General features: G+C 50.2%; 2 protein-coding genes across 2 annotated transcripts; one reads left to right on the forward strand and one right to left on the reverse strand.

Moving 5' to 3' along the window:
- Positions 1-1,230: 1,230 nt before the first annotated feature.
- LOC131206943 (endoribonuclease CG2145) lies at positions 1,231-4,364 on the reverse strand. Its single transcript, XM_058199548.1, has 4 exons — positions 4,231-4,364; positions 2,271-3,135; positions 1,758-2,190; positions 1,231-1,691 (listed from the first exon to the last, which is right to left on the reverse strand). The coding sequence occupies exons 1-4, from the start codon at positions 4,283-4,285 to the stop codon at positions 1,458-1,460; spliced, it is 1,587 nt and encodes a 528-aa protein (XP_058055531.1). The 5' UTR covers positions 4,286-4,364; the 3' UTR covers positions 1,231-1,457.
- A 1,129-nt stretch (positions 4,365-5,493) lies between these two features.
- Positions 5,494-7,038, forward strand: LOC131206945 (estradiol 17-beta-dehydrogenase 11-like). The gene is made up of 5 exons (XM_058199549.1): positions 5,494-5,922; positions 6,062-6,238; positions 6,301-6,557; positions 6,625-6,753; positions 6,819-7,038. Exons 1-5 carry the CDS (start codon positions 5,560-5,562, stop codon positions 6,889-6,891), a joined length of 999 nt encoding a protein of 332 aa, XP_058055532.1. The 5' UTR covers positions 5,494-5,559; the 3' UTR covers positions 6,892-7,038.
- Positions 7,039-10,378: the final 3,340 nt, after the last annotated feature.

Here is a 10,378-nt window from a genome sequence, read left to right on the forward strand (position 1 = left end):
GGGCGTGAGGGCGCGGGCGCGCACCGGGGCCTCTCGCTCTCGCGCAGGCACGGGCCGGCGGCCGTGTGGCTTCGGGACCCCCCCGCGACGCGAAGATGCTGTGTGGCCATATTACACAAACACTCCCGGTGCCCTGTTTTTCCACCACCCGGCCGATCGATAGAAAAGCCACCAACACAGCCAACGGGCGACACTGGACAAGGCGAGCAAATCACGACGCCACGAGGAACACGAAATGTGCGTTTCAATTGCATACGCATTTTGCGTTGCAGGAGCGTGTTCCCCGGACCCTTTCCCACGCACGCACGCACTTACCCTTTCGATCTTCCCTCTCTCACACACTGCGTTTCTGTGCGAAGCGTGTCTCGACCAGGGCTTCGCACGCACCAACTCGTACGCTCACCTCGGAACTCTCAAACCAACTAACTGAGCGCAACTCTTCCGCTGTTGGATTGACGTCAGCAGCGACGCAGAAAGACCAAACCAAAACATACGCAACCAGGAGAGCGAGAGAGAGAGAGCACGGCGGGCCGTGCAGGAAAAGGACGGTAGCTGCTCTCGCTCATTCTCTCCCGTTCTATCGTGTCCGTAAACAATGCGAATGAGAGAAAGAAAAGGGAGACAGAAAAGAGAGTCTGTAGAAAATTTCAAACAAATACAAAGCTCCGCAAAAAAGCTTCACACACAGAGGGCGCCACCAGCGTTATACAGGGACGGTTAAAATTCTAATGGGCGGTCCAGACGTTCCAATTCGATAGCGATATCTGAGTAAATGACGTTTCTCGGAGATGTCATTAATGCCACTTACGCAAATCTACAAATCTGAACAAACGAGCATCAATTTGTGAACAAATTTCAAACAAGTGCCAGTTTGTGGAAACAGCCATGGAAGCAACACTGTGTTGGTTTGCCTTACCATTGTGCTTTTCGGTTAAAAAGCGAAAAAAGAACGTGCGAAGAGGTTACAGTGTCGAGGAAATGGCTTTTAAATGGCATTGTATGCATCCGCTTTTTTATTGCGATCACTATATTTTTTATTTTTTAGTGGCCAAAGACATGGCAGACTTTCGTAAATTTTTATAAATTCACTTTTCACTTTTCATATTCACTTTTGCGAACGTTGACGAAGCGTCCAAAATATAAATAAGAGACCAAAACAAAACATCAACAAGTCAACCGACAAACTGGCACTTGTTTGAAATTTGCTCACAAATTGCATGTCGAGTCTTCAGATTTCCACCCGCGGCAGTGACATTTATGACGTCTCCGGAGATGTCACTTCATGCGATATTGCATTGCAGATCGCAGCGTGTAGACCGGCCTTAAGGATAGACCCGTTCTTTAAATTCGAACATCCGTTTATTTGAGTAGAAAATGAGGTAAAAGGCTATCATAATAATCGTGCATAATGCGCTACGCATGCAGTAGTAACCTGTAGCAGGCGATGGACGCCGTGATTAAATATTGGGCCACGCACCACCAATCAGATTTTTGCCACGATAGCGGAACGTGAATGTTTTCACCGTGAACGGTTTGCCGTTCACCGCCAACGGGCACTCCTTGTCCGGCCTAATCTGGAAGCAAACGGTGTAGAGAGCAATCTCCAACTCGGGCGACGTGCCGACGAACAGCGAGTTCGAGGGTTTCTGCAGATTGTCGAACGTTAGGCGCACCTTTGCAATTTCTCCCTTCTGTGGACGAGAAAGGTGCACTTTAGCCGTTTTGGGCCGGGGAGACACCCCCACTCCGTGGCTTACCGTTCCCAGCTCCATCTTCTTGATGTAACCCTTGTAGTCGATGCGGCCACTCTTTTCCATGTCGTACACGTACAGCCAGTTGTGGAGGCCGATCATCGTACCATTGCTGACCTCGTTCAGGAAGACGTGCTCGAACCCGGAGCTACCGATCTTGCCGTTCCCACGGGAGTACAGCGTGAACCAAATCGTCTTCAGTAGCTCGTGGTGCGTTTTCGGGTCCGCAGTGACGATACCCTTCTTCTGCAGGAACAGCATCGCCTGGCGCATCACGTTCGTGGCCAGCAGCGCGTCGACAAAGTCGTTTTCCTCCTTCTTCTCCAGTGGCGTCACGTGCTCGTTGGTCATCGTGTCTAGCTCGTAGTTGTTGAACAGGGCGTGCATCTTCTCGATCGTCGGCATGGCGTAGATCTTCGCTTCATCGACCGCCAGGAATCTAAAAGTGCACCAAGCACCCGTCGGTGACCGCTCATGCGAAGGGGAAAACAGCGACCCTGCCCCAGGCCCTTCACTTACGGATTCGGTGCCTCGTCCGTGTTGACGAACGACGACGTTTGCTTCTGGTAGTTGGTGGTGACGTACTTGCTCGGACTGTTCGAGTCCTTGGTGAACAGCAGCTCGGACAAGGCCACCAGTTCTTCGTCCGTGGCCGGCCCATCGCCCACCGCCGAGGCCGAGGCCGGTGTGGAGCTAACCTTGGCGCCGGGTGGTGCCGGTGGCGTCGGTACGAAGCTTACGCTTCCCGGTTTCCCGGTCGGTGGCGTAGCGGTCCAGGCATTGGCCACGGTGGACGTGGACACGGGTGCCGGTGTGGGACTGCCACTGCCACGTGCCGTCGGTAGGGCCGGGAAGGCGTCCTTCGATTTCGGTGTCGTCGAAACTGTCGGTGTTCCAGCGACAGTCTTGGCCGTGGTTGTTGGAGTGGCTCCTGCGGCGGCCACTGCCGGCGTTTTGGCCGTCGTCACTGTGGGAAAGGGAGGCGAACCGGCACGGGCCGTGGTAACCGCTCCCGGTTTGGCCGTGGTTCCTGCCTTCGCCGTCGTCGATGGTGCGACGGTGGTGGTGGATGTTTTGTCCTTGTTCCCACCGCCGAACAACCCACCGAAGAAGCCCTGCTTCTTGGTGGTCGGTGTCGCTACCGTCGTCGTCGTCGTCGTTTTTTCCGTGGTGGAAGCGACTTTTTCTTCCTTCTTCGAACCACCGCCAAACAGCTTGCCGAAAAAGCCCTTCTTCGTGGTCGTCGATGGCGGTTCCGGAGTGGTACTGGTGCTGGTGGCCACCGTCGACGGGGGCGTTACGCTTGGATCGACCGGAGCGTACGAGAGCAGTGACACATTCGGATCCTCTTCCGGTTTCTTCTTGCTACCGAACCACTGGGCATCTGGAAGAATGGGTTTGCAGAGGTAAACAGAAGCCACATGAGAATTTGATAAACTGTAAACTTAAATAAAGGTTTGAGACAGGCTACGCTCTTATCCGACACTTTCACGCGTAGGCTAATCGAGCACGACCTTTAGAAAGTAACAATTACACAATCGCGTCATCGAATAAGGCATTCGCAAGCGAAATTACTTTCCTTTCAGACGACCAGCTGACTACATTCCTCGCCGTCGTCTGATTCCATCGGAAAGCACAATCAAAGAATTATGGTTGAATAGATAAATAAATTATTGAATCCACTTAGCACATCGAAATGCCGAAAGAACTTAACATGATACCTGGGGACCAGCATAAATTAAACGGAGCCAATTATCCTCTATCATTAGAGAACGCATACCTCTTTTTAAATTATCAAATGCCTATTTTTAGGACGGCTCCAGGGAGGTAGAAAAGCATCGACCTGAGTATTGGTGGAAGTGGGAACCAGAACCGATGAGCTAGCATGGGATTAACTAGCTCGCGAAAACGTGTTTGCCGGAGAACGATGGACGACAGTAAATCAAAACATCGCCCGATCGTATCGCAAGCGCGAGCTGGACCGGACCGGACCAGTGAGAGATGTCGGCGTGTGAGGCGTGAATTAAGAAGAAAAATCCGCCAGCCGCGACCATTTCGCAGGCAGCGGGTGTCAGGAAGGTCAAGCGATTGGGCGGCACGAGCGAGATGGAACGTCGGGAAGAATAAGTTCCCAACGTTCGGACGGTCGCTTATGGAGCCACGTTGGAGGCTTATAATTCCCTAGCTCTCGTGGGCGCATCATTTGCAAGTTTAACCGGGTTCAATTGAATCAATCGGCGAAAGATCGACAGAACGATCACGAAGCCACACCAGGGCAGGGCAACAGCGGGTGGCAATGAGCACGAAACTGGCCCGAGGGCAAGGTGTGGCCTTCGAGGGGCTTTGTCGAACGGCGGCACTTTGGTTGTTTTTATGAGCCGGATGACATCACGCTGCAGTGATGTGCCTCCGGCGCACGGAGGGCTTCGGGAAAAGTTCAACACACTAGTCACTGGTCGCTACTTTGTGTATACCTTACCTATGGCCACGGCCAGGCACAGCAGTACGACCGTTCCGACGTACAAAGCCCGCATTGCGTAGACGAAAGTTCCGGAAGAGTCGATCCGGAAACAGCAACTTCAACAGGATCTCGATTTGTGGAACCCCGTTACTGTAAGAGAAGTGTAAACACACCGGAGATCGTGGTACAGGGTGACCGACCAACACAACCGTAAGCAGCTTACCTCGGATTGTCACTCGATCTCGATGTTCAACCGCACTCGACGACGGACACGCAGTAACTGTCCAGATGATGGCGAAAAGACTCTCACGACCGATCGCAGCTGATCGACGCGAAAGATCGACTGAGCTTCGGGCGAAGGACCGATACATGGGCACAGTAGTGGTGGTCGTTTGATGATGCTTTCATCTTTCTCTGCTGCGCCGGTGACCTCCGTGCCACACCGCGGGAGACGATCCATAAAAGGGGGCAGCATAACCGTTTGTGGTGACCTTGAACAATCAATCCATCATTCTTGATGTGTTTTCTTTCCTTTTTGGTTCCCTTTCGGGTTCAACTGACGCCTTAGATTTTACCGTTGAATGTCCTGCTAAACTGTTCCAGAAGTCCTTGCCGATGATGTCCTTGAAGATGGAAGCTCGATCCACAATCAAAAGAGGCAGTGGCTGGAATCGGATCACACGATTTACCGAATTTATGGTTGCAGTTTGCATGAACTGAATGTTCTGGAGGAGAAAAAGAATTAACAGAATTAGCAATTTTGAATTCACTTCACCTTTGACTCCATTTTTAATGCTTGACATGCTCGATGATTATTAGCATTAGAATTTGGTTCGCTTCATCACAGCTCTCAGCAACGTTATAGCCACAAATATTAAACTGTTTTTAAATTTGAATTTGAATTCAGATTAATCTATAATATTCTTCTCCATTGGCGGGTGGTTAGTAAATTTAGTGTGTTACTGTACGGTGCGAATAGGAATCTCGGCAGCGACACCGCCAATGGCTACAGTTGTGCAAATACACGCCCCAGGAGCTGAGCGCTGCTGAACCGTTGAATTTCATTACTCACAACAATTCGAATTCGGGTTCAGTATCCCAATAGGGGGTCAACCGAAGCTAATCGCAAAGCAAATCAGGCACACGAACGCACTCAGGTTCACCATCAGCCCTCGGTGGTCATTCCGACCTAGACCCCTTATCTGAGCGATACGATTAGGCTGTTCGATTGGATAAGATTGCGTTTCAGTTCCCTACGGTCGGTCGGACCCGCTGGCAGTGCGTGTCCAACTCAGCACAAGCAGTTGTGAAGCAAAGTGCAGTGCAGGTGAGGTTAAAGGCCAGAACATGACGATGGACGAGGCTCCCCCGGCAGTCCGGTACCAGTGGGCCGATCCGGTTCCGATGAAATCCGCTACCCAGCGTGTTCAGGAAGCGCTGGAGATACTGGTGAACATGCTGCTGTTCTTCGTTGAATCGATTCCGCTCTGGTGGGAAGCGCTGGTCGGGTGTTTCTCCAGTCCGCCGCCCAAGTCCATTTCCGGCCAAACGGCGCTGGTAACCGGCGGCGCCAATGGGCTCGGACAAGCGATCGCTCTGGAGCTGGCAAAGGAAGGCTGCAACGTTGCCGTGGTCGATCTGGATGAAGTGAATGCCCAAGAAACGGTGGCCAAGCTGCGCCGCTACAACGTGTCCGCGGTGGCATACAAGGTACAAGGCAAAGGTCATTTGAGCAGTAAGTGGGTCCGTCACCCACTGAGTGGGACGTTCTATGCTCTTGCTGGATAGCGTGGCACGATCAGGAACGAGATACTATCTCGAGGAAGTAACTAAACTGTCGCTCTTTCAGGTGGACGTGTCCGTGCACGAGGCAGTTCGGCAACTTGCACGCGACGTCCAGCGTGACCTTGGCCCGGTGGACATACTGATCAACAATGCTGGCATCTTACCGAGCAGCTTCGAGGTGGACAACCTTCCGGCGCACATCCAACGCAGTGTGGAGGTCAACATTTTGGCAGGCATTTGGGTATGGGCAGCCGGTGTTCGGAATTGAACGTAAGCTAATCCCCGTGTTTGGGTTCTCTCTAGACCACGCAGGAGTTTTTGGAAAACATGATTCGCCGACGCAAGGGACACATTGTGGCGATCAGTTCCGTCGCTGGGTACGTCGCACCGGGATGGGCGAAAACGTACGCAATGACCAAGTTTGCCGTTCGCGGCTACATGGATGGCCTGGAGGACGATCTGTACTTGCGGGGCCACTCGAACTACGTCCACACGACGACCGTATTTCCGTTTGCATTTAATACGCGCAAAGAAGCCATGGATCTGCTGAAGCATTCGGAGTAAGTGCTGTTTGAAGCTCTAAGGTCGGTCGGTTCACCTACAATTCTGCGACCATCTTCTTCCCAGGGTGTTACGGCGTATGCCAATCTACGAACCGGCCACATTGGGAAAGAGCGTTGTGAAAGCCATCAAAACGAACCAGCGGAAGTTGGTGGTGCCCGACACGGTCAAACCGTTTCTGTTGTCCATTTTTGAGTGAGTGCCAATTTTCACCGTTATTTTTGAATTCAGGTAACGATATACGTTTCCTCCTCCTACAGCAATCTCCCAATCAAAATCCGAAGACTCCTGACCAGGACAATGGCGCAGGGTGAAGTCAAACTAGTGGATTGAATGTCGCTAGTAAATAAACGGAGTAAGTGCGCGCGTTTTCATCGAATCTCATCGAAATTCGATGAAAACGCTGTGAGGTTGAAATATTTCAACAAACGAAACATTTCCCCACGGGCGACGGTTGGTGATCAGATTCGGGCGCCCAAAACGGGGCCATTGTGCTTTCGGACGAAATATAAACGAGGTTTTGTCGGCCGAGTTCGCTTTATATTATTACATCTATAGTTTTTATTTCCTCTCAATATGTCCATCCAGTTCAGATTCAGTTTATTCGTTTAATTAGTTCTCTCTCGCTGCGCTGCGGTTGCGTTTGTTTTGCCACCCCGTTTCTCGCTAGCTTTAATCGTCGTAATCATAATAATAATAATAATAGTATAACTTTCAATAACCCTCTCGCACTGCCACTAGGCTCCGTTTTCTTTTAATATTATTATTCTTCATGCAGCAGTAGTAGTAGTTGTAGTAGTAGTCATAGTTACAGTAATAGTAGGGATAGTCTTAACGGTACAATTTGCTTAATAACGGGTTCGCCTGCTCCGTTTTTGTTCGGTAGCGCAACACAGGCTACACACGTGTGCTCCTTTGCTTCCCTTGTAACATGCTTCGCCGACAGGCCCAGCCTGTTTTTCTTGGGGTCACGGCAGGAAGGAGAGTGACCCAACCGCGAGGATCGGGTCGTGCAACCGCGACGCCGAGAGTGTGTCTGTGTATGTGTGCTAAATTTAATTCATCTCTAACTTGCATTATTTTTGGTTGGCTTATGATTTGTTACATTACTATGAGAAATTTCATCGGCCCTGCCACTTCTTCAGGCTAACACAATTGCTCCGTTTCGGTTATTGACACGATTACCAGCGCTCCCCGTGCCGCTTGGTGGGGTGGTTACGTCAAGGGTACCGTCGTTACTGGAATTGGGTTTGCCGCATCGATGCCCTCACCCCGCTTGGTGACAGCAAAGAGTCCACGACATCGAACCAGAATGAGATGGTTCCTCAGCGGACGCTACATTACCGCAGCTCGAAACAAACACTCAGGACGCACATGCAGACAGCTTAAACGGAAGGATCAACTATGGTTTTCCACAACTATATGATACACACGTACACACAGATACACCGACAATTCACTAAACGTGAAGACAACAAGGGAAAGTGTTGCGAAACGGACCTATTCACTCGAAGGCCTTCAAATTCCAATTCCAACATTCGACGTCGAACCGGATCAACAGATCGGATCGGGTCACTGTTTAGGTTTCTTCTTCGGGTTCCCGCTCCCCGCTGCCTATTTACAACAGAGTGACAAAGCTGTCTGCGTTGCTTTTCGCATTTTGCTAAATATTTCCATAAACCATAACACTTACTTCACCCAGTGGTCGATCCGTTTTGCCATTGCATCCGTCTTCTACATGGTGTTCCGCTTGGTCCATTTCAAGTCACGCCCCAAAGCACATTATCGATCGAGTGATGGAAGATCGATCCATTACTACCTAGAAGTAGCGGTCCTACTTTTACATTCTACCACCGCGAGACTGACGGTCTGCCGTCCGTCGCCGGCGGGCTTCCAGAACGATATGATCCTCCGGAGGCGACGAGTTCGTTAATGGCACATTACATATCACGCCAGGTTCCCCGGTTCGTCGTCGGGTTTTCGTTACCCAACTCACGTCCGTCTCCGCTTTTCGCTTGCAACCGCATTCTTGGTTTTGCATTGTTCTCTTTGCAGAAGACTCGAAACGGGGAAGTGTCACACGTGTGGCACTTAACGCGCACGTGGAGGGCTGGTACACACTAATTTGACATTTTAGAGATCCTAAACTACGGGCCCAAGGGGCTCATCCCTTCTGGTGGTGATGTGTGGCTTCAAATGGCGATCGTTCACTCGATCGTGATGCTAATCGTATGGTGGTGGTTGTGATGGAATAACGTTTTTCCTGATTGTTTGTTGCCTGCACAGTATTAAATTTAACTCGGCACTTTAGTAAACCACATCCGAGTTGGGAGATTTTAGTCGTTATCGGGGAGCAGCACGCTAGTACTTTGGCTCCCAGCAGCAACCAGTTGCTATTAAGGTAGTTTGTTCGTGTAAATTAGATTACGTGGACTCGATTGATTGTTTTACACGTTTGGGTTTGTCCTTTTTGCCTGCCATTCGAAATCAATTTATGGGGATCCGAGCCTACGGCCTACGTTCTGCTGGCATTACGAAAGCAGCTTTAAATGATTTTCAGGGAGTCATCAGCGCTTCATGACCCCCCTAGCTTTTCTCTGTACGGGTTGGGTTATATAATTTTCAAAACATTTCTCATACTGCTCATCTTCAATGGCCATCGTTGGGCTGCACAAAAGTGGATAACACTTTAGTTTAGAGAAGCAGAAAAAGAGCAGAGAATGCCGAAAACCCGATTGGAACCGCAGTTCCCGGCTCGCGTGCCGAAGGTTATCAGAATGGAAAGGAGAGAAAATAGCTAGAGAGCAAAAAGTGTCAACATATGGGCGCCCAGGTGCAGGGATAAAAACGGGAACACGTGTCCATTGTTTTCCATGTTCCAGTGTGCACACTAAAGGGTTAGTGGACGTGTTCGATGAGCGAAGCGGCGTGATTGGTTTCATTCGGCGTGGAACGACACGAATATGCTCTAACTGTCTATTTCTATTGTTCATTGACTCATTGGCCTTAAATACACACGCACACATAAACACTGCGGTATAAGCTTTGAGTAGACAAGTTGTGTTTGTGTTTGTTATTTATAATGTCGCCCGCAACATGGTGGAATAATCGTATCTAATAATATCATACACAGCTATCGATATCGACCGTCCTCAATGCGAACAGTGTCTGCTTTAGGCGCTGGGTTCAAGTTGCACGGAGATGCCGGTTTTCAGCGTCCATTATATACGATTTGTTTCTGTTGCGCATTCCAACATACCGATCGAACATTTTCCGCTCGTACCTAACGGTGTGGTGGTGCTCGTGTTTCTAATGTTTGCCGGAAACTAGTTTGAAAATCCGCACCAATCACACGGTGCGGGAAACGGTGGGGAAAGCCCTCAGCCCAGGAAACTCCCACTTTTATCTGTAAAATCGGCTCATCGTCCCTCTTTTTACATCGGTTTATCGGTTTAAAATTTTTGGTTCAGTCGATCAACCGACAATATCGAGCATACAAATATGATATTGTGAGCGCACAGATCTCTAGCAATTGATTCAGCGTTCTTTCCCAAACCCGGCTCTCTTTCTACGTTTTGCGTAAATTCGGTTTCTGCCCCGTAGTTTGGCCCGCACTAGTTTCGTCACTTGCACCGTTTACTCGTTTAATGGTGTGTTTTGGGTGTTTAGAGCCGCACAGTAGACCCGTTGGGTGGGTGTAAGGTGTAAAATAGTGATCTCACTAGCAAAAACCGGTTGCCCAAAGAACGGTGGCGGTTTAGTGGTAGAAAAAACGGGCAACGAATAAAACGTTGATCACGCGGATCGCGATCGCGCGTGT

This window comes from Anopheles bellator, chromosome 2 (genome assembly GCF_943735745.2).
Source record: "Anopheles bellator chromosome 2, idAnoBellAS_SP24_06.2, whole genome shotgun sequence".
Classification (NCBI taxonomy): domain Eukaryota; kingdom Metazoa; phylum Arthropoda; class Insecta; order Diptera; family Culicidae; genus Anopheles; species Anopheles bellator.

Excerpts from the sequence above, each read along its gene's own strand:
- LOC131206943 (XM_058199548.1), bottom strand. The coding sequence starts at position 4,285 with ATGCGGGCTTTGTACGTCGGAACGGTCGTACTGCTGTGCCTGGCCGTG. Across the intron at positions 2,191-2,270 it reads ACGGACGAGGCACCGAATCC|ATTCCTGGCGGTCGATGAAG; the intron begins GTAAGTGAAGGG and ends GTGCACTTTTAG. Across the intron at positions 1,692-1,757 it reads AGAAGATGGAGCTGGGAACG|AAGGGAGAAATTGCAAAGGT; the intron begins GTAAGCCACGGA and ends TCTCGTCCACAG.
- LOC131206945 (XM_058199549.1), top strand. The coding sequence starts at position 5,560 with ATGACGATGGACGAGGCTCCCCCGGCAGTCCGGTACCAGTGGGCCGAT. Across the intron at positions 5,923-6,061 it reads TGTCCGCGGTGGCATACAAG|GTGGACGTGTCCGTGCACGA; the intron begins GTACAAGGCAAA and ends TCGCTCTTTCAG. Across the intron at positions 6,239-6,300 it reads ACATTTTGGCAGGCATTTGG|ACCACGCAGGAGTTTTTGGA; the intron begins GTATGGGCAGCC and ends GGTTCTCTCTAG.